Consider the following 24177-nt stretch of genomic DNA (forward strand, 5'->3'; position numbering starts at 1 on the left):
CTCTGACCACACCCTCTCTACCCAGAAACAACACCCCACCTGAACAGCTGAAACCACAGAACACTTCACAAAAGGACTTGACAGCCCCTCATGTGCCCAGCAGAGGGCGACAGTGAATCTGGAATCAGAAAGTGGGGTGGGGAGGGGTTGCATCTTACATGGCCCCTGCAGAAGCTCCTGGACTTAGGGTGAGGTCACACCCCAATGACCCCATCATGAGTTAACACATCATTCTATGGACAGTCCATTGTGCCGCTCTACTCACCTACCCTGACCCAGCTCACACACTGACATGAGCCAACAGTTGGGCAGATGGCCCAATACAAAGACTCACTCCGACATGGGACTGAGTGTCCCATGAGCTACATATGGACTCCAGAGCTCCACAGAGCATCCGTTTCCCCCTGTGGTGGTAAAGCTGACTGTGGGCTGTGACTGGTTCACTCTTCACAGCATTAAGGGAAGATGGGCTGCCTGTTACTAACCTGGGCAAAGATCAAAACTCCAAGTATGACAAGTGTTTGTCCCCTTCCCACCTCTATAAATGAGCAAACCAGAAGCTAAGTCTCTGTAAGCCGGGGACCATCTATGCAACTGAACTTTGGAAAGTCTCCCACCTCTGCAGACTCTAGATTCCCCCATGCAAAGTGCACATGGAAACACCCTGCACAACTCTGGCTGTTGAGATCCAGGTCAGAACACTCAAGACCATGGGTGCCGTGGGCCAAGGTCCTCTTGCCTGGCTCCTCCCTTCCCAAGAGTGGCCATACTCACCACCTGCTTATTCTGCTGCAGTAGTGGGCAGGATAGATCCAGCTGCGGGAGGGCGTAGACAGGCATGAGGGTGAGTCTGGAAGGCGGGGCACAGACAGACTTCACCACAGTGGGCTCCACGGCGGGGAAGGGGTTAGAGAGGCTGGGCCGGTTCCCCACAGACAGGGCGATGACCTAGAGGAGCAGGAGGAACAGTCAGACACCTGAACGAGGTCCCCTCCTCTTTGAGCTGAGACTTAACTTCTATAGGACGTGTGATGCCGCCTATCCTATGCCCCAGGCACCATCTACAAACATCTCAAAGAGGCAGGTCAGGGGATGCCTTGTGGTTCCCCAGGACATCAGGGAAACCCCACAGCTGAATCTGCATATCCACAAGGTCCTGGATATTTGAAAGAGGAATCTGCGCTGACTTCAAGCCATCAAGATGAGGCACAGATGTGGGAATTTGCACACTGAAGGGTAGGGGAACCTTAACTGTGGAGGAATGGGTTAGAAAAGGGACCATGCAGGACAACGCCCAGGGGAGAGGCCAGAGCCACAGGCAGAACCACCCCACTCCATGCTTGCTCCTCTGAGCCAGAGGAGAGAGGCCACACTCACCACCTACATGGACAGGACAGGGGAGGAGCTGAAAGGCCTTTTTTGCTGCTAGAGTGGGGCCTCTGACGTCAGGTTCAGGCCCTGGTTTTACACTCAACACAGCTAAAGCTGCGCCTGAGGGAGCATCCCCGGCCTCCTCAGAGACAGACAACTGCTGAGGACACCACAGTTTGTTCCAGCAGCCCCTCATCTTTCCTGCCCATGAGGTGGGAGGAGGGAGGTGCCTCCTGACCTTTAGCAGGCTGTCTGCCCATGACACAAGTGAAGAAGCCCAGAGGCCTGCAAGTGTGGAAGGCCTTAGATCAGACCTTGCTTAGAGTCCAGCTTCTGTAGGCCAGGGCAGAACCCCAGTGACCTCGTTAAGCCGAGATAATTCATTGCTTTCCTCGGTCTTCCTATTTATTTGGTAGTATGCATTTCTTGTTCTTAATACTGTCCTATACTTCTACTAGCACCTCTAGTGGGGCCTTTTCCCATGCACTCCTTTGACCATAGCGGCCAGCTTTGGACACAGACACACCTCTGTCAGGGTGTCTGTGTACATCTTCAACTGAATCTGTATTCTTTTTACTTGTAGGCAAGCAGGAATCAGCTCTCACTTTTCAGTTCATGGTTCTGCCTACTTTCTGTTCCTGTCTGAGGGCTCCCAGAAAGAGATCTGTCAGAAGCCAGAAGAGCTCAAGGCCTTGGCCTGGCCTGAGGAAAAGGGTGCTGCCCCCAGCCAAGCAGGCCCCGTGGGAACTCAGGACATGGCACACTTGGTTCAGTCGGCTTAACCTTCCAGTATCTTTTGGTTTTCAGCACTAAAAACAAAGCCAAAACCAAACCCTAAAACATTGTAATTGGGCATAATAACTTATGCCTGTAATCCCACCACTTGGAAGGCTGAAGCAGGATGAGTTTAAGGTCAGCCTGTGGTACATTAACTATATAGTGAGTTTCATTGAAGCTAGGCTTGGCTGAATAGAGAGACCCTATCTCAAAATAACCAAGAAGTTCACACACACAGGCACTGGCATATCCACCCCATCCTGAAAGAACAAGTTGGTATGCCAAATCCAAGTCAAGGGTCTCACTCCTTTTGACAGCAGCCCAACCCTGAAACATGGGGTTTTGTGACTCCCGGTCTCAATCCTCTGCTCCTACTTATACCCCTGAGAAAGAGAAGGCCACCTACAGGCTGGCTTTAGGGAAGCTGGTGTGTGCTGTGGAATCCAGCGGGCCGCTTCACTGAGCCTTGGACTGTCTCGGCAGTAAGATGGAGACAATAGGAACCCTCAGGGCTCTCTCAGAACAATAGATTTTCTAGCTCTCTCAGTAGGCAAGATGGGACCGAGGGCAGCTGTCCACTCACCTGTTCACCTAAGGCCAGGCAGGTCACAAGGACCCAGTGCTGCTGGTAATTTCGGGAGGCTGGAGGACCCAAGAGAGCCAGGCTGATGCTGCCCGTGTCTTCAGAAGTGACATTCCGAAAGAATTTGGAAGGTTCCAGGACCCACGGCCTGGGGCCTCCTTCAAACAGCATCTCCTTTGAGGAGCCCAGGGTTACCACAGCAACAGAGGAGGGATCCACAGCCTGGAGAAAGAAGGAGAAGGCTTAGCATTGCTCTGGGAGGAGGTGACCAGGCAATGCTGGGCATCTAGAACTCAGTTCCTCATCCTGCTTGGGTGGGCTGCCAGGCAAACTCTGTGTCCTCTTTGAAATTCAGTCTCCACGTGGGCAGTATGCACAGGGTTGCCATGAATTAGGGGTTTTGGAAAGAAATGGGTCCTCACTGGAGCATGGAGTACACTGGAATGCTGAGCATGGTGGTGCATAGTCTAATTCAGGAGGCAGAGGAAGAGACATGTGGGGTTCTATAAGCCAGCCTGGTCATGTGCCAGCCAAGGTTACATAAAGAGACCTTGTCAAAATAAAATTAAAGAAAAAAAAAAACCTGGAAATTCCCACCTGGGCTCTATCCTAACACAGACTAAATGAGAAAGAAACAACTTTATGAACAAAAACATGTTCTTCATGCTCATTTCTCACAGCTAGGAGCCAGCATTACATTGATATCCACAAAGAGGGTGTTTGGGAGCCATGATGGCATCTTGCACAGGTCCCAACACAATACTGACCAAATATTGAATGCAAGACATAATACTGAATACATACATTCACCTCTACCACACTGCTACTATTATTATAGTCTATGAGTATTTTACCTGCATGTATATCTATGTACCATGTGTCCACAGAGGACAAGGAAGGTTCTGATGCCCTGGGACTAGAGTTAGAGGCAGCTGTGAGCCACAATGTGGATGTTGGAAATCGAACCTGGGTCCTCTGGAAGAGCATCCAGTGCTTTAACCACTGAACCATCTCTCCAGCTCCTGCTTTAACTATGGAACCATCTCTTCAGCTTCCCCCTACCCACTACCCCCGACCCCACACTGTGCTTTAAATAACAGAAACCAGCCAGTGTGGAGGCCTAGGGCTATAATCCCTCCTACAGGAAGCAGAGGTAGGAGGATTTTGAGTTTGAGTCCAGCCTGGGCTTCATAGCAAAACCAGCTCAAAATAAAAATAAAAAGGTCCAAGGATGTGATTAAGTGCTTGCCGAGCTGTAGAGACCCACAGAAGCTTCCTAGTGAGAACTTACTCAGGGTCCGAGAATCTGAGCTTGCTTTACCCAGCAGGGCTGCATAAGGGGATGATCTGACCACGGGCGTGGTTACCAGGTGTTTGGAAGGGTCTACACCTGGCTATGAGGTGTGCTTTGATCTAGCAACGGGGAAGTCATTTGCCCCGCCCCTTGGCATTGTTACAAAAAGCCCGTTTGAAGAGGCAGAAGGGACCATTGGGTTTTGATCCAGGTCCTCCGGAAGCTGTCCTGTGTTTCTTTCTCCTCTTCACTATCTTTCTATCTAAAAGTTTCTTATCCTTCTCTCCTCCTCATAGGAACCCTTTTAAAAGGTGGGAGCTGGCCTCCACACCCAGCATGCTCGAGGCTTGCTCCTCAGTGAGGAATGCTATGGAGTGTGGGGCAGAAGACAGCTCTCACGGGAAGCACAGCTGCAGACAGGTGCTCCTGGGCAGCTCGGTCAGGGCCAGCTTGCTGCCTTTCTTGCTCCACAGAGCTCTCCTCACTTTCCTTTTGTTTCCTATTTGTTTGTTTGTTTGTTTATTTTAGATGGGTCTCATTACTGAGACCAGGTCCAAGCTGCCAGGAACTCAAGATCCTCCTGCCTCAGGCACCTGAGAGCTGAGCTTACAGGTGTGCATCACCACGCCTGGCTTTACCTTCCTCATCACCTAGGGCAAGTTTCTAGGCCCTTTTGTACCTGGTAAAGAACAGTGCCTAGCACACTGCAGATTCTCAACACTCACTGAAGTAAATGGTGAATTGGCCAGTAAAACCATGAGGGCCTCAAAGTCTCCAGTGAGCAACAAGAAAACTCACACAGCTTTTTACAGAAAGCTCCCATCTGTTTTTATGGACTAGGGTGGCTGTGGTGCTAAGGGACTCACGGCCTGCCCACAGGCACAAATGGTAACAGTTGGAATCTGTTTTAGCCTGCTTTCTGTTGCTGTGATAAACACCACAACCAAATGCAACTTGGGAAGGAAAGGGTTTATTTGGCTTACACGTCCCAATCAATGCATCATGAAAAGAAGACAGGGCAGGAACCTGACTCAGGAGCTGAAGCAGAGGCCATGAAGGGATTTTCTTTGTTTTGCTCACCCTGCTTTTTATACAACCCGGGACTACCCACGTCAATCATTACTCAAGATAATACTCCACTGACTTTCTGATGGGGGCATTTTCTCAACTGAGGTTCCTTCTTCCCACATGACCCTAGCTTGTTGTCAAGTGGACAAAAACAAACAGAAAACAGCACAGGATCTATGGAGAGAGGCCATCGTCATCTAACCTCCAGAAACATTCAAGAAAAGGTGGAGGACAAGGCAGATGGCAAAAGGCAGACACAGCTCACCTTGAGGGGCAGGTAGGCAGCAAGAGTGATCTTCGCACCCAAGTGTACATGGCCGTGTGTGTAGCTCACAAGGAGGGTAGTAGAGCCCTGGGCATCAGCTCTCACCATGACTCCACTGCAGTGCTCAGGCCCCGGCAGCAGCCTCCCTGCACGAAGAAAACCAAAAGTTAACATGAGTTTGTTCTTCAAGGGGAAGGCAGGGCAGGCCAAGGGCCCCTTTTCATTCTGGACTTCATACACAACTCGATTTTGTTATCATTTAAATTTTCCAGAGGCTAGAGCTGCAGCTCAGTGGAAAAACAGCTACCTAGCACGAACCCTCTAGATTTCATTACCAGCACCACAAAACAAAACAAACAAGGCAAATTCAAGTATGATTCATGTACATTACACACAGGTCTGGTACACATACAACTGGCAATGATTTCCCATCTTCCCCCATGTGTTCAACACACCCTGTGTCCAGGATCCAGGTCAAGAGAGAGCTCAGCCTCCCCTAGAGACCCCTTCTGGTCCCCAACCCCTCCCAACTTCCATCGGAACAGCCTCAGTGTGCTGTGTCTGTGGCTTAAATAAAGAGGGGAGGGGATCACAGGCTGCGCTGGCCTGCCTTCCTCACCAAAGTTCTCAGTCTTCACAGTCAAGCACCCTTCACCCACATTTCTGCACACTGTTCTGTTGTGGGGATGAGGAAGTACAGCAAGACTTCCTCATGCCACCGTGAACATTCCAGGTAGTTCTCGTTTGGGCTGTGCTACACAGTATCAGTGTGGACATATGTGGGGCTATCTTTAGATGGCATACCCCAGCCTTTCTGCTGGCTGTGTCCAGAGGAGGGGGACCAGTGGCAGGCAGGCATGTGTGCAGCCAAGTGTCTCTCCCAATTTATCTTGCTGACAGCTGCTTTTCATCTGTGTTATCATGTTCCATCAAATTTTAATTGAGTTTGTAAGAAATGCATTAATGTTTCGCGGGTTTGTTTTTGTCCACTTGACACAAACGAGTTACTCTGGGCAAGGGAAACTCAGTGAAGGAACTGCCTCCATCAGGTTGACCTGGGGGCAAGTTGAGCAAGTCTATGGGGCATTTTCTTCATCAATTACTGATGTGGGAGGGCCCAGCCCACTGTGAGTGGCACCACCCCTGGACAGGTGGTTCCAGGCTGTATAAGAAAACAGGCTGAGCAAGCCAGTAAGCAGTGCTCCTCTATGGTCTCTGCTTCAGTTCCTGCCTCCAGGCTCCTCCCCTGGATTCCCTCAATAATGGACTGTAACCTGTAAGCCAAATAACCCCTTTCCTTCCCCCAAGCTACTTTTGGTGATGGTGTTCATCCCAGCCACAGAAAACCAAACTAAAACAAATGTGAATTATGATGAAGTGCACAACACATAAACTTCTCACCTCAATAAAGGGGGGGGAGGCAGTCGTGGTGCTAAAGACCTTTAATCCCCACACTCTGAAGGCAGAAGCAGCAGGCAGATCTCTATGAGTTCAAGGTCTACCTGCTCTACATAGTGACTTCTAGGCCAGTCAGAGACTAATAGTGAGACCTGGTCTTAAGAAAAAAATCCCCGGGGCTGGAGAGATGGCTCAGAGGTTAAGAGCACTGACTGCTCTTCCAGAGGTCCTGAGTTCAATTCCCAGCAACCACATGGTGGATCACAACCATCTGTAATGAGATCTGGTGCCCTCTTCTGGCCTGCAGTCACATATGCTGTATACATAATAAATAAATAAATTCAAAAAAAAAAAAGAAAAAGAAAAAAATCCCACCTCAATATTCTTATGTACAGTCACATGCCACAGGCCAGAGCTGTGAAGGTTCCATCACCAGCTGCCACTCAGGCCCTTTGACTTGCAAAGCTGAGATGTCTAGTATTAACTGCTCTACCCTGGCATCCATTATTCTCTGTCTCTTGTCACCTAAGTGTAATCATGTAGCATTTATCCTCTTATGTTCACCTGGCACAGTGTCCTCAAGGCTCCTCAGGGCTGCACCACATCAGAGCTTCCTTCCTTCTTAGGGCTGAACCTGCCCTGGGTCCGGTCCTCTACTGATGAGCACCTGAGCCACCAGCATGTGTGAATAATGCTGCTATGTGTTAACAAAGACATCTTTGCATTTGTACTTTCACTAACCTTAGGTTGATGTCTAGAAATGAGACTTCCTGAATCATATAGTAATTCTACTTAAACTTTGGAGAATCCACCACATTTTCCAAGTAGCTGCCCTAAACATCTTCCAAAAGAGCATGGACTCCAGTTTCCTCACAACCTTGATGTTTCCTGTTGCTGTAATAGTAGCTGTCCCAATGGGAGTAGTTTTATGTTTCTTCTTTGAGATTTATTTTATTTTTAATTGTGTGTGTATAATCCATGTACATGCATGCATGCCCATGGAAGCCAGAAGAGGGCGTTGGATTCCCTGGAATTGGAATTAGGCAGTTGTGAGGTACCTAATGTGGGTACTAGGAAACAAACCTAGGTCCTCTGGAAGAGCAGCATGTGCTCTTAATCACTGAGCCATTGCTCTAGCCCTTTCCTTGTGGTTTTGCTTTGAAATCCTGTGATGACTGATGAGGGTGGGCATCTTTTCCTACAATAGGGACTACTACATGTAACACTCACAGAAATACGTGGCCAAGTTCGTTGTATGTTATTGAATCATTTATCTGTTTTATTGTTGACACACAGAAGTTCTTTACATATTCTGGATCTTAACCCCTTAATAGGTAAATGATCTGCAAATACTTACCCCACTCCAGGTGCTTTTGCCCAATAGGGAACCTGATACAGGCCCTTCCTCAGAGAGTCCTGTTACATGTACCCTGGCTTGGAGGGATAGACACGACTAACCTATCCTGAGAACCATATGTGCCCCACAGGTCATGTGTGCCCTAGGGTGGCCCTCACACATACATAGACATCTGCTGCCCCAGCCTGCTGAGTCCAATAAGCACCTGTGTTCCCCGACCCAGAGTTCAAGTTTCCAAGGTAAGTCCTATACCCGGTACACTGAGGGAGATTCCAGCACTTTCTAAGGGAAATTTTAACCACACAGAATTTGTTTTGGCTGCTATCTTCAAAACCAGACTCCCTGAAAAATCCACAAGATGTTCCGAGGGGTGTCTACGTGTAACTCTCGCATCTGTTTCCCCATGACCCATGGAGAAACCTCAGAGAGTGGAACAGAATGCCAGTAAGTGAAGGGGCTTATCAGCCCTGGGACTGCTGAATTACAGGCCCTGGATTTTCCCTGCGTACTATCCCCAGAAGCCCGGGTGGCACCCTACAGACACCCTGTGGTGTGAGGCCAGTACAGGGGACAGTCCATCTCTGGCTGCCAGCAGTCCCTCTTCCTCAAAATGCCATTTCTTCCACTCGAAATAGCTAACATGTGGAAACATTAGATTTTCTAAGGCCACCAGCCAGTGACTTTGCTTAGGTACTTTTCAAAGCTGTCCTTCTCCCCTGTGCAGTTCTGGATGTCATCACAACCACAGGGGATACAGTCACTTGGAAAGCATCTGTGCCATGGAGACTTACATCCCTCTCTGCTCAAATACCTTCAGTGGCTCCTCGCCTCTAGGTGTGAGCCCTCAGTGATGGAATAGGTCCTGATGTTCTAGGCTCACCATGATAAGCCCTGCCCCACCTTTGGGGCATGGCACGGGCACATCCACGCACCGAATGTTGTCCCTGTTCTCACCAACACCCTGCCCACAGCCTGCTCCTACTCATAACCCAAGTATCCTGCAGATTTTCTAACCTGCAAATCAGACCTAATCCTCACCTTGCCTGGATCCACACCTCTGGGAGGCCACAGCTCACAGAAACTGGAGCTGCAGGTCTGTGCCCCATGCCTGCCCAGGCCATGTGTGACCATAAGCAATAAAGCTGCCCCACGGTCTTCACTGGACACACGGCCCACCAGCAGCTCCTGTTTCAGGTCTAAATGAGGTCAGCCAGAAAAACTGCTTGCCCCCCACATGCAGGGCTGACACTGTCACAGTCACTACCAATACCACCTCCAAGACAGGAGGCAGAGAAGAATGTCCTCAGGGTGGCCTGGGCCTGCCATAGGCATTACAATAGAACCCCATGTATACAATATAGGCTGGGCACCTGTTGCACTTCATGAACTGAACTATGAACATGGGCAGGAGACTCCACTCACGCATGGAAGAGATACAGGCATAGAGGTGGCTTGTCAAAGGTGACACATCAGGCAGGATTCAGATTGGACAAGAGCAGGGGCAAGGGCCATGCCTTAGGTTGTGGCCCCTCTGGTACCCACCGAGAACCCACACCATCTTGGCTCCCATTCTGCTCCTGGTTTACCTGGCAATGGCTGGAACACACCCTGGTTCTCCACTTCCACCACCAGGTCAAAGTGGGAGCAGTCGCTTAGGGTGACCACCTCATTGGCCCCTCCAGGCATGAAACCACTGATTGTCAGGGGCAGCTCCAGGGTGTGGCCCACTCGAGCCTCCACCTGGCACGGGGCGAACTCCATGCTGCTGGGCTCAATCACATACACCTAGAGAAAGAGAGGAGGCCCAGGCCCATCAGGAGGAAGACTAGCTGGGCTGCTAGTTCTACAGTGGGTAGGACAAGGTGAAGGGCTGGGCCAGTGCCTGGAAAGGGTGGGGGTGGCAGCAAGGATTCTCTCCCAACCCTTTCCTCCCCAGTCCTCTCCTCCCAGTCAGGAGGGCTATCCCAGTCTCCCTGAGGTGGGGCCTGAGTGGCTGGAGCACAGCTAGTGGGAACTACCCATCATGTCCTGTGCAGCCATGGAGTCAGTTCTAACTGCCCATCCTTAGCTGGGCTGGGCCCATCGATCCCCCACATACCACAACTATAGGCCGAGGAGTAAGAGCTCTGAACGAGGCCTGAGGGGGCAACTGGAACCTCTATCCTGAGCCTCTCCACCTAATGCCCTGCCACCTTCTTACCTTCATCTCACCAAAGTGGAGAGGGTTCTGAACATCATGCGCCTGGATCACACTGAGTCCAGTGTCACTGCCCGTGGTCATGACACCCTTGACGGTGACTGTGGCAACCATGTAGCTTGATGAAGACCAGCTGAAGTTCCCACTGCCCCCATGGGCCTAGGGAAGAAAAGGACATGGGATCCATCAGCCCCTTGCCCCTCTCTGCCTGGGGAAATACAGGGTTGGGGCAAATGTGCGCTCTCACTCATTATCACACAAACATGCTCATCTATTCACATCCAGGTTTAGTTCACACACACACACACACACACACACACACACACACTGACCTGCTCACAAATGCCTACTGCCACACATTCACACACCTGTTCACACTCACCATTCACATGTCTCCTTACATTCAGCCACATTTGACACCTACATTCACATTTATGTTGAAACCATAAACAAACACCACACACACACACACACACACACACACACACACACACACACACTCGTGGGCTCACTCCCAAACACACACATAGCATACCATATACACACATGTTCATAATTCAAAAATCATACCTACACACACAGCCAAAATCCTGCCCATGGAAAAATGTGGCACAGGCCAACATTTCCTCAGAGGTTCCCTTTGGCCCTCCCTTCCTCCATCTCATCTCATTTCCAGTCTCCCTATTCAGGGGACCTGGCAACTGACACACAAATACACAGCTATGACAGTGTCACCTCCAAGAACTCAGACCTGGGTAGAAACCACCCTGGTCATGGATCCACCTGCGGAATTCTGCTCTGGGGCCGACAGCACACCCAACACATAGCTCTGCCTGTTCCTAACCATCTTCTAGGTCAGAGATCAACCTGAAACCCTGACATACTTTAGTGTGCAGGTGCCAGTGCAGACAGGATACCATTTCTGCAAGTGGACCACAGGAGTGATGGGACCTGCCTGACTACTGGGCCTGAGCCCTAGCTGAGAGCACTCCCTGATGACCAGAACTATGTGGGATTGGGAGCATCAAGGGGTACTGTAGTGGGTAGCCGTTCCAGCTTTGACCTGGAAATACCAACCCCTTTGAGACTTCGGTAACTGTCACGCCTACAAGGCGGAGCCGAAAGAGGACCCTGAAGACCCGAGATCCGGATGGGGGAGCTCTCTTGGTTCCTGGACCCTGGACACTGGAGGCAGACCAAGCAGAGTTCTCCAGAGAACACCGCCGGACTGCGCTACACCTTTCCCAGACCCTGTTACCTATCCCTTCACTTGTAAGCAACCCCACAAAATAAACCTCCCTTTTAACTACATGGAGTTGCCTTAATAATTTCACCAATAGGGCACTAAGGCTAGGCATGTGGTAGGGAGGGTGGTATTTCCACTTGATTTTAATTTTCCCTGTAATTATATTTATATTACTTTCAAAAATAGTGTCTCTTAGAAAAATGACTTCTAGGCAGAACTCAGACCTATACTCCATTTCTGTGTTTTAGTTACTTTCCGTGGCTGTGATAAACACCAGGACCAAAAGCACCCTGGGGAATAAAGAACTTATTTCATCTTACATTTCCAGGTATCACTGAAGGAAGTCAGGGCAGGAACTCAAACAAGGCAGGAACCTGGAGGCAGGAACTGAAGCAGAGGCCATGGAGGATGCTGCTTACTGGCTAGCTCACCTTGCTGTTTTTCCTTTTTCCTTTCTTTCTCTTCCCTCCTTCCTTCCATGTATTTATTTGGTTTGTTTGTTTATTCATTTGTCTTGAGGCAGGGTCTCTCTATGTAGCCCCTGGCTGTCTTGGAATTCCCTATACAGACCAGACTGGGCTTGAATTCTCAGAGACATGCCCCCTGCTTTTGTCTCCTGAGTGTTGCAATTAAAGGTGTGCACCACCGTGCCCCACTCAGTTTGCTTCCTTACACACCCAGGACCACCGGCCCAGCGGCTCAATCATCAGTCATGAAAACACACCAAAGGCTTACATAGGCCAGTCTCATTACTTCATCTCAGATGACTCTAGCCTAACCAATCAGGACAGTTACTATGGTTTTTTGGTTTTTTTTTTGTTTTGTTTTGCTTTTTGTTTTTCTGAGACAGGGTTTCTCTGTGTAGCTTTGGTGCCTATCCTGGGTCTCGCTCTGTAAACCAGGCTGGCCTTGAACTCACAGAGATCCACCTGGCTCTGCCTCCCGAGTGCTGGGATTAAAGGCGTGTGCCACCGAAGCCCAGCTTATCTGTGTGTGTGTGTGTGTGTGTGTGTGTGTGTGTGTGTGTGTGTGTGTGTGTTTTAATCTTGTTAGTTACACCGCTGTGACAGACACCTCAGGAACCATAAAACCATAAGGCCTGTCTCATTTAAAGTTATCTTCTACCTCTTGAGAATAAAACTGAAGGCAAGAGGATGGCCAGATGTGGAATACACCTGTCTCCATACTAGACAGACTGCGACAGCAGGATAGTTCGTTCTAAGCCAATCTGGTGAGACCTATATAGTTCAGATCCTGCCTCAATAAATAAATACAGAAAAGAATGAAAACAGAGCCATCATCCCAAGGAAACACCCCAAAGTAAGCACCTAAAGCAGCCTCTCACCCACCTTTATGGTGTACTGATAGGCTCCTGACTTTGGTTGCCACGGAAATGTCAGGATGCTGGGATAGAGTGTGATGGGGATATGAATGTCCACTTCCTGCTGGTTCCACACAGGTACCTGAAGCACATGGACCCCTCCGTCCTGCAAGGATAAGATTGCTGCATGTCACCATGGTAACCACTTTATCACTAGCTATTTTTTTTGTCACCCAGACCCTACCCTCCCTGAGGACCAGGCCATAAAAGGTAGCTTTGTGCTCCTAAGAACACAGAAAAGACAATGGACTTGGAAGGGGAGACCACTCATGTAAATGATACTTATTTGAGTCCTCAGATATTCCTCACAGGATGGATGTGGCTGTCCCCACTTTACAGATAAAGAAACTGAGGTCTGGAACATCTCACGTAAAACCCGGAGCTCCAGTGATAAGACATCACTGTCTGGGGCATAGGCCCTTCCTGTCTCTCCACACATTGCCTCTCACAGGTCTAGAGGGCTTGTGTGAGGCAGGCAGTGAGGGGAAGACCCATGACAATGTGCTGACTGGTAAAATACTGCTCCCCACTAGAGCTCATGAGGCTTTTCAGTACAAGACAAAATGAAGATTGGAGGACTCAGCAGACAAACAGATAATGGGGTGCCAGTGGACCTGCTGCCCACGCTATCCCCCAGACAAAAGCTGTATTCGATCTCGGAAGGTGCAGACCACTTTTATAGGGGTGGGTGCAGGGTGGTGGAAGAGAAAGCTTGTGGCAACAGGAGGATCCCCAACAAGCTCTGGACAGCCAAGGGCATCTGGAGCTCAAGCCCAAAGTGGGAAAGTCTCCTCAGGAACCAGAGCAGTGGCATAGGGTGGGTCCTGGGGCAAAGTACCTGCCAACTGACATTTCTACTTTCAGAGTTGGGTTATGGGGGCCCAGGGCCTAAGACATGGACAAGGGTTGACATCAACTCACCTGGTCCACCACAGAGGTCAGGGTTGCACTGATGATTGTCTGGCCACTCTGGATTGCCCTGACGTGATGATAAGACCCATTCTGGGAAGATGACAGAACCTCAAAAAACTCAGGAGGAAGCACAGCTTCAATTCGGATGTTCTGGAAAGGCAAGCAGGATGGGTAAGGGGAGCTTCTCCAAGATGAGTGTGACATCCAAAAGCTGGGAGAGCTCCAAAACAGCAGCCAAGCCAGGCTGAGAGCCTTGGTGGCCCAAAAGCCTCTCATACAAAGTGGGCAGAAGAAATGAGGCCCGAGGGCTCTGACCTCTCCCAGCCACCCTCCCTGCAATAGCAGTCAGACCTCAAGACCCAGCACCCCGGTTCTAGCTGGGTGTGTGATGCTCAGGGTAGCTGACAGCCGACTGTCACTCTCCCAGGTCCTGGAGTTGCAAGACGGGACCAGTAAATTTAAAAAGAGCTGAGTCCCTGACAGCAGGGGTTTCAAGCACAGTGACGGGCTCAGTCACTGTTCAGCAGGGCATAGAAAGACCTCTGTCGAAAGAAAAAAGGAGACTAGCCTCCTTCTAAAATCTCTAATACCACTGTAAGAGACTGTATGATCTATGTGAGGGCACTGGGAAGTTCTCCTAAGGGACAGAAGGCTGGCCACCACTCCCCAACTCATCTTGCATGGTTTCCCAGAAGCTAAACATGGCGCCCTTGGTCACTTGAGAGTTTCTGGAAGGCAGCAGGTAGACCCAGACACCTGACCATCTCCAAAGCAAAATGGACTCTCACCTCAGGGACCCCATGTAAGGAACAGGAGGCCAACACACAGAGCCGCCACCACCACTACTATCCACATTGGCCCTGCTGCCTGGGGTATCTACCTCCAGCCCTGCATGAGGGGGAAATGCTGATTTACAGTCTAACAGGGTATTGAAGTACTCCGGGGACCCCATGATATTACCTCCACAGTCCTAGGAGTATCACAGGAAGCTTTGATCTGCCTGTGTGGGGACCCTGTGGTTTTGGCTGCTCCTTGGACATTTGCTCCAAATGATCCCACATCATCCCTCCCTCCATCAGAACCCCAGCAGGCACTCACGTCAGATGGGTAGACCTTGTTGCTAGACCTATCAAAGACTTCGATGGTGATTGCATATAGACGTCCAGTCTCAAGAACCCATCTGTCACCAGGGTGGACTGTGAACCCTAGAACAAGAAAAAGGGGGTTCAACACTCAGGTTACAAGGGCAGCGGATCTGAGAAAGAAGCTGAGGCTAAGCCCCACACACCCACCCATGAAGAAGGCCCCAGAATGTTCACCAGGCCTGGCTGCTGGGGATACATGGGTTATGGAACCTGATAGCCACCACTGTTCTCGACTTAGAGAACCACAGCTGATCCTTCTGATTCCTGGGATCAACACTGAACATACACACTCTGAACACTCATGGACTCATCAGCCTGAATCTGACCCTCAGCAGGTTTAAGCACTGAGGCTGTGGCAATCAAGGTTCTGACTTCCCAGTAGGTCTGAGGCTCTGGTGGATCTAGTCTGAGGCCATAGCTCATCTAGACTCTGAATCCTCAGCTGGTCTATTCATTGGCCAACGCAAGTCTATCCTAAAGTCATACAGAGGTCCGGCCAAGCCCATGGCAGTCTAGGCTCTGAGGCTGAAGGATGAGTACCCTGTGGTGATACTGTGTCTCACCTGTCTGTAGTCACGGGAGGTCCAAGCGCTCAGGCACAGCACGTCTAGCCTGAAGCTAGGGCTGGTTGTGGAACCCAGGCTAGGAGTAATTGAGGCTCTGGACAAGATGTATCTGGGTCTGGGCTCTGAGGGTACTAGGTAGCCCTTTTCCCACACAGGATGCCAGACTAGCTACTTCTATTCTCACGATACCGTTTGCTTTCTCATCTCCACAACACCAGCCAAGCTGTTCACTCTGTTCACCCTTCCCACCACAGAAGTTCGGTCTGACGCAGCACCTGTCTCACACGAAACCTCCAGAAGCCTTTCCTCTGCCCTGGTGTTTACTCCCTCCACAGTCTTGCCACCTGTTTGTACCAGCCTCTGATGTGAAGCTAGGTCTCCTCACAGGCCAATCAGGCAAAGGGTGCTGCTGAGACAAAGGGTCACCCTCCTCGGGGTTGCTACTTGTCAACTGGGTTCTGCATCACAAGAGGCTCACAAGCTCTCTGACAAGAGGATCTTAAGGGTTTTGCTGCCCATCTGGCCATCCTTCTTCTGGCTGAAGAGTGTGCTCCACAGGTGAGTTGCCTCAGACTCCAAGAAACGCTGCCAGGGTGACGCCCATGACACACATATCCCAAAGGCCTTGACGATGGCTATCATTGTAGCTCTCAGGTCCTCCTGGGCCTTGGGGTCTTTTTACTGCTACAAGTGGTTCCTTCCTCTCTCTAATGCCTCCTCCTCCTTCCTGGCCAAGGCTCTGCCAACTGTCATGTCAACCTAAAGATGCTCTGTAACTCAGCTCAGCACAGGGTCCCCAACCTTGTCAGGTCTGTACAACAGTCAGATCTGCATGATACAGGGGCTGAGGACAGATGGCCCTGAGCCTGGCAGACAGAGGACATGGCCAGTGTGAGAACTGCTGTGTGTTTGCTCTTGCTGGCTGGTCCTAGGAACTGAACTCAGGGCCACTTTCACATTAACTAAGACATATACTGCCAAGCTGAGCCTCAGTTCTTGCTTTTACTCTTTGATTTCTTGAATTGATGGAGTCACAAGCAATCAATGTCCAGGAAACCCCAGGGGACCACACTTACCTAGGTACCCGGCTTCAACCACGTAGATGGTGCTGTTGGGCAGCCTAGAAGCTCCTTGCATACGGATACCTGAATTCTTAATTAAGGTACAAAACACAAGACACAACATGGAAAGCAGCTGGGGCTCCAGCCTGACTCAAACGGCTTGAGCATCATGCAGACAGTATGTGCACTGAGAGGTGGGTGAAGAACCCCTGCCTTAGGCCAGTCAGAGCAAAGGTGCTGGTGAGTCAAGACCCTCGCTGTACTGTCTGCCCTACAAACCAGGCTCTCTGCAAGGGACCCCAAGGAACCACATGGCACACAATCAATCTTGGGTTATCAACAACCTATGTGCCAGTATTCACAGCTTCTGCCGGGTCCCCTATGAGGGGGCTGTGGTTCCTGAGAAGCTTCCAGAGGCCTGGAATGACGTGTGCCTCTGCCACAGTCTCCTGTCTCTGGGAGTCTCTGTGAGTCACCCACAGAGGTGAGCAATTCCACTCAGCGGGTTGCTATTTAGGTTCTTTCTGATTTTCAGACAGATGGAGAAAACAGTGCTATTTTTAGTCCTGGCTGGCTTTAAAGGAGAAAAACAACTTGGCTTCAAAGTAGTAGGCATGACGCAGTGCCAGAGGAGAGGATATTCCTGTGGCCCAGGACCAGGTTGCTCTGTCCCATCTGCATGGCAGTCACCCTTGATGTCTCCTGTGTCAGGACCGCCACAGGCTGGGTAGGGTCTCCTTGAGGATCTGGGATGCTGTTCTGAAGCTGCAGCTCATACTGATCAGAAGGCATTGAGAGTTCTGGGCATGAAAAAGAGACAAGAAAAGCGGGAAGGTAAAGATGTGAAATGCTGGATACCAATACAGCCATCTCCAGCACTGACTCTTGGGACCTGCTGTCAAGACCCTTGCTTGAGGAGTGATAACACGGGTGGGCATCTGACCATCCCCCAAAGTGAACAAGCTCTTCTCTACATCCAGGCTGTGGTGGTACTGTGTTCCCCAAAATATTGTGTACCTTAATAAACTTATCTGGGGTCAGAGAACAGAAAAGCCACAAGATACTTAGGCTAGAAAATGTTAGCACACGCCTTTAATCCTAGCATTCCAGAGACAGAAATCCCTCTGGATCTCTGTGAGTTCAAGGCCTCATTGGAAACAGCCAGGCATGGTGACTCACGCCTTTAATCCCAGGGAGTGGTAGTAGAAAGCAGAAAGGTTTATAAGGCGTGAGGACCAGAAACTAGCAGCATTTGGCTGGTTAAGCATTTTGGCTGGTTAAGCTTTCAGGCTTTCTAGCAGCACAGTTCAGCTGAGAGCCATTCAGATATGAGGACACAGAGGCTTCCGGTCTGAGGAAACAAGACCAGCCGAGAAGTTGGCCAGGTGAGACAGCTGTGGCTTGTTCTGTCTCTCTGATCTTCCAATTCACCCCAATAACTGGCCTCAGGTTTGATTTTATCAATAAGACTCTCTAAGATTCCTGCTACACCGGGCCCCAGTGGGGTTCTCACTGGTATTACCAAAATGTCTGTAGCTGATGGTTCCACACTGAGTTTCAGAAGTTCAGCTTACCATCGCAAAGAATGACTCTTGTTCTGACCACTCTCTATGCACCCCATGTCTATTCTGTGTAAAAATACCTTTCCCAAAAAGAGCCCAGGACACAGACCAATCCCCCAGGAAATCACAGGTTCTGAGGAACCCACCATATGGGCAGAGAACATAAGCACTTTTGATTTGAATGACAGCTGCTGGACAGGAGTTCAGTCCCCAGGAAAGAGAAAGCGAGAGCTGACTCCAAGGTCAAGGTGTCGTGGGCTTCCTTAGGTGTCTCACGACCAATTTCCCTCATCTCATCCCTCAACAACCCTCAGAACAAGGACTACTGACACCCCCACTTAGACAGGGCTGAGCAAGTCAGGTGAGAAGCTAGCTCGTGGTCTGCCATGACTTCCACTGCTTTGAGAACCCAAACTTCATGTGCTAGAAGACTGGCCCTCAGCCTGGTAAAAACTTCAAAGGGTGTGGCCTGGGGCTGGAGACATGGCTCAGTTGGTAAAGCATTTACTGAGTAAGGATGAGGATGGGAGTTCAAATCCCAGCACCCACATAAAGCAACGAGCAGTAACACGTGCCTGCCATTCCAGCATTCCTATGTCAAGATGGGAGACAGAAGAATCCCCGGAAGCTTGCACATCAGCTAGCCTGGTGTGCGTGGCAGTGAATAACAAGAGCCCCTGTTTCAGCCAAGGTGGACAGTGAGGACCAACGCTGAGGCTGTTCTCTGACCAGTGGCAGGCATACCCCTGTGTTCACACACTCCACCCCCCAGAGAAAAAGAGAGAAATTAATGATTGGGGGGCTAGAGAAATGGCTCAGTGATTAAGAGTGCAGAGGACCCATTTGGGCAACTCACAACTGCCTGTAACTCTAGCTCTAGGGGGACTGATACCTATGGCTACTGCAGGTACCTGCACCTGCATACATATACTCACAAAGATGTGCATGCATAATTTTAAAAACCTAACCTTTAAGAAAAAATAAGAAATTAAAAACAAAATATGTGGCCTAGGGGAAGGTAGTTAGGTCACTAGAGACATGGCCTTGAAAGGAATGAAGGCAGGTCTAGAACCCTAGTTAGCTCCTGGAAGAGTGGGCTGTTAGGAAAGAACAAGCCTGGCTCATGAACTCTTGGCTTCCTCTCTTACCATGTAATCTCCTGCTGCACATGGTGCCATCACGACCCACCTGCCTTGAGGGAAACAGCCAAGGGGGCTGAACAAAAGGCAGGGCTGAATAAACGCCAGTGCTCTCGGACCTCCAGACTGTGAGTTACAGCAAGGACTAGGCTTGAGCATCTCATCTAACAGAATATCAACTAAGACATAGTCCTAAAGCGAGTGAGGGGGAGCAGCACCCCTGCCTCCAAGCCTAACCACTTTAACATTCTCTCCCCTGCATCCTTAGTGTGTCCTAACCAGTCACTCACTCACTGTCAGAAGAGCTGTAGCCATGTATCACTTCTTGACCTGGAATGGAATATGGCCAGTGAAGGCACCTAGGGGGATTTGGGAAAAGAGGCAACTTGCCTAACTTCTGCATCTCTTGTGTGCTCCAAATAGTCCCCAGTAACTTGCTTCTGAATCGCAGGTCCTCAGACTACAATCCCTAGACTGTCAGCATCACCTAGAATCTCTCGTGGGTGAGGGATGCAGGTACAGAGTATGTCTGAGACCTGCTGCACCAATCTCTGGGGGCGGGGCTCAACAGCACATGTTCACAGGAGCCCTCCAGGTGTGTTACTGTGTGGCCATGAGGCATCCTAGCAAAATGTTTTCCCATGATTTGTTTCACTGTGCTCTACTGCCTAGGCACTCAGAGGCCATAGCAGCTGAGGCCAAGTCAATCCAGCTTTTGCTTGAGCTGGCAACAGGCGATGGTACCATCCCATGATGCTGGTTTAGCAAACCTACAGAATGTAAGAGATGCAAGAGTTAAGGAGTCATATAGACTTCTGCATAGATTCAATGGAGAGCTGTAGCGACCTGAGAAAACAATGCCTGGATGAAGCTGTAAGGATGCAGCCTAAGTTGTAATGGAGACTTGATGTTGGAAGATGCTAGGAGGGTGGAAGCTGTAGGTAACAAGTAGAGCCAGCCCTAGGAACAGGCTAGGTGGGATATAACTGGGAAGGCTACAGGTGCAGGGCTGCTCAAGCCCACTACAGCTCAGTCATACCATTGCCACATGCATGGGATGCTGGAACTGAACTACAGGACTGAGTGTTGGCCCTGCTGGGTTTGGACTTGCTTCAGGTCCATCCTTCCTTTCTGTGTCCCCATCCCTGCCTTTTGGAACAGAAAAGGCCGTTTGAGGACTGTTTTAGTTTTGTTTTCTGTTGCTATGATAAACACCACAACCAAAAGCAAGTAGGAGAAGAAAAGGTTTATTTCAATTTATAACTTTAATTTTTTTATGTGTTTGTTTGGTCTGTATGTATATTTGTGCACCAGAGTGATGCCTTGTGCCAGTGGAGGCCAGAAGAGAGAGTCAGATCCCCTGGAAATAGTTACACATGGTTGTGAGCAACTATATAGGCACTGGAAATTAAACCTAGTCCTCTAGAGGAGCAGCCAGTGCTCTTAATTGCTGAGCCATCTCTGTTCCCCACCCCTCCAACTTATAGTGTATAGTCCATATAAGAAAGTCAGGGCAGGAACCTGGAGGCTGGAACTGAGCACAGACCATGGAGAAATGCTGCATACTAGCTTGCTTCTCACAGTTTGCTCAGCCTGCTTTCTTATACCATCCAGGAGCATCTGTCTAGGAATGGCACTGTCCAAAGGGCTTGGCCCTCCCACATGCATCATTAATCAAGAAAATGCTCTACAGACTTGCCTACAAGCCAGTCTGATAGAGGTGTCTTCTCGATTGAGGTTCCTTCTTCCCAGATGACTGTACCTTCTGTCTAGTTGACAAAACATTAGTTAGGACAATGACAAAGCTGTGGACTTCCCTTGAGGGGTGGCAGGACCTGGCTACTGTCTGAGGACCCTTTACAGGATATGATGCTGGAGAAGTGTTCCAGCCTGGTGTTCCCTGGGTGCTGCACAAACAAACCTGAGAGAATTTGTCAGCAATTGTATGGATTTGGGCTACAGTGTACAGCAGAAGACTTCAGAACCTAAGGGAGGGGCCCAGTGGAGACCATCCAGGAAGACAAGGACAGACATTGTTGGAATGTTGCAGTCACTAATAGCAATACATCAAATGAAGAGATGGTTGTGTTACTGGGACTCAGGATCAAGGCCAACCTGAATAATAGAGCAAGACACCAAATCCTAAAACACAAGAAAACTTCCTATTGTAAGCAACATGACAGGAGCCAACATCCGTACAGAACTGTAAGGAAAGAATGTCAAGAACTTTCAACAGAACTTCAAACTCTTCTGGTATCAGAAATCCCATAAATGTGCTGAACACGGGGGCACAATGTAGGGAAACACACGGACACAGCTCACATGAGTCTGCATCAAATGTTCACACAGAACCACCACACAAGTACACAAGTACAGAAAAGGCATTCTGACACCCACAACACACACCATACACACACACAACACACACACACCAGCACAGCCCTTGTGGAAAGAATGCATTAGAATTTTAAGAATGAGTTGGGCTGGGGATGCAGCTCAGGGGCACTCTGCTGGCTAAGCCTGTGTTCCTGTTCTTTTGTGTTAGAAGGTTTTTCCAGGCTAGGGCTGGAGAGGTGGTTCAGTGGTTAGGAGCACTGGCCACTCCTCCAAAGGACCCAGTTTCAATTCCCAACACCCATATGTTTGCTCAAACTATCTAACACCCTCTTCAGGCCTCCATAGGCACTAGACACACAGTGGTGCTTAGATAAACATGGAAAAAAAAAACACACCCATACACACACACACACACACACACACACACACACACACACACACACACATATATATATATATACACACACACATTAGAAGACTCTGGGGCAAGAGAGGTGGCTCAATGGTTAAGAGCACTTGTTGGATTTATTCCCAGCACCTACATGGAGGCTCGTAAACCATCTGTGATGCTAGTTCCAAGGGATCTAATGTGTTCTTCTGCCCTCTGCAGGAACACATATGGAGCACATACACACAGGCAAAGCATCCATACATATAACTAGAAGGTTTGTGTAGGTCATCCAAACTGTCAACATTTAGACTCAAGTCAAAAACACTCATCTTGAGAAGCAGCTGCAAATTCAGAATTCCTGACTGGGAAGGGGTGCCTCTTTAATCACTTTCAATGAATCTTCATACTTTTCTATTTGAGACAAGGCCTTGATCTGTAGCCCAGGCTGTCTTTGAACTTATATTCCATCCCAGGTTCATTTATATTCATGTTCTGCCTGATTCATCCTCCTGAGGGCCTGATCAGAGACACTACTATGCCCAGCTACAGATTTCTTTAATGTGAAAGTCTCAGTGAAATTCCCAGTTTTTACATTTCATACATTTATGGAAGAAAATGTCAATTAATGTAAGTTGATTTCCAAACAGAATGGTTAAATCCAGCTCTGGAAGTTAAAAGATGTGCCAATGACTAAACATGATGATAACACCCCAAAAGACAGTGATGGGGGAAAAAAGATCACACAAAGAAAATGGCGGAGTCTCCACCTGTGTGTGCTCTGCTCCTGGTAAACCAATGCCTCACCTGTGTGTGCTCTGCTCCTGGTAAACCAATGCCTCTCCAAGCCTGTCCAACACCATCAACCGTCACACAGGCATGTGCCCACCTGATGGAGCAGGGGGCTCGCCTCTTTCTGGGATATCTCTCATGGGCTCTCACGCCTCAACTTCTGTAGCAGGTGAGTCACCAAATCTCCAAAGTTTCTGAACCTCTGGTAGGTCTAATTCTCTGGGCCAGGAACCACTATGTTAGCTACTTACCAGAAGGCCTGACAAAGAAATTTAAGGATGGAAAGGGTTTTGGCCTCACAGTTTGAAAGGCACAACAGTGGAAGTGTGAGGAGGCTGGTCACATGCGCCCGCAGTCAGCAAGCAAAGCAGGGTGAACTTGGGTGCTGATTTATGGTAAGTTCCTTAAAATGCCAGCCCAGTGCCTCCCAGCCATGCTGGCTCTCCCTCCCTTCCCGAGCTGGGCAGTGTCATCTCTCAGGGACCCCTGGTAGTAGACCATCTCCACCTTATTGCCAGGAGAGCTAGAAAGCCCAGCCACTATCCAGAGTATGTTTTTCTGACATTCTTTTGAGGGGACAGTAACAAAAAGACAATATTCGGTCAGACTCTATAGCTCTGTGGCCTTCAGGTTTTCCTCTGTGTCCCTGCCTACACCAGGGAGCCTTCAAGAAGCTCACCTCCCAAGGCTGTCAGAGTCCTAACAGGAAGAGCACTTAGACCCAAGTTTCAGAGGTGCTCAGTAGTGAGACACTGTCGGCGATGTCCATCTGTAGCTAAAATCCCTCCTCAAGGGGGAATATAAGTAACAGCCACCTCTCCTCCCAAGAGCCCAGTGACAATCTGAGACACAATTCCACAAAAGTTCACTCTGGGGAACCAAGAAGTTTACTGGACTTCCTCACACAGCACAGATGAGGGGTTGCTTACAGGGCTGTGGGCGCTCCTCCCTGAGCCAGCCAAAGCCTTACCCAGCAGGGATGCTAGCTTTCCTGTAGGCCCTTGCAATTAAGGCCATCAGGTGGCAGGGAGCAGCTGGATACTCAGGTGAGAAGCCCATGCCCCTTTCTTCCTCTCTATGCTGGATGTAAACTGTCAGCAAACCCAGCTAGGATGATCTTTTGCAAGGGGCACAAGTCAATGTCCCAAGATGCCAGTTGCTTAGCTCAGAGGACAACCACAACGCTACCCTTTCCAGGTCCTCACCCTTCAAGACAATGTCATTTCTCGTCAGCATCTGCGTTCATGCAGAATTTTATACAAGCCTGTTTATGTTCTCTGGACTTTCAAGACACTCCCCTGACCATGTTCCTTCTTAGAATGTCACACTGGTGACCAC

General features: G+C 49.5%; 1 protein-coding gene across 1 annotated transcript in view; it reads right to left on the minus strand.

Annotated features, from left to right (window-relative positions):
* Positions 1-24177, minus strand: part of Nup210 (nucleoporin 210) — a 101262-nt gene that overhangs the window by 47703 nt on the left and 29382 nt on the right. Inside the window, exons 7-16 of the mRNA XM_059258196.1 lie at positions 17263-17421; positions 16637-16705; positions 14948-15054; positions 13859-13999; positions 12906-13043; positions 10314-10469; positions 9700-9898; positions 5359-5504; positions 2732-2953; positions 775-948 (exon numbers count right to left, since the gene is read on the minus strand). Coding sequence (XP_059114179.1) covers positions 775-948; positions 2732-2953; positions 5359-5504; positions 9700-9898; positions 10314-10469; positions 12906-13043; positions 13859-13999; positions 14948-15054; positions 16637-16705; positions 17263-17421 — 1511 coding nt within the window. The remainder of the gene's footprint in view (positions 1-774; positions 949-2731; positions 2954-5358; positions 5505-9699; positions 9899-10313; positions 10470-12905; positions 13044-13858; positions 14000-14947; positions 15055-16636; positions 16706-17262; positions 17422-24177) is intronic.

Source organism: Peromyscus eremicus, chromosome 3 (genome assembly GCF_949786415.1).
Source record: "Peromyscus eremicus chromosome 3, PerEre_H2_v1, whole genome shotgun sequence".
NCBI lineage: Eukaryota > Metazoa > Chordata > Mammalia > Rodentia > Cricetidae > Peromyscus > Peromyscus eremicus.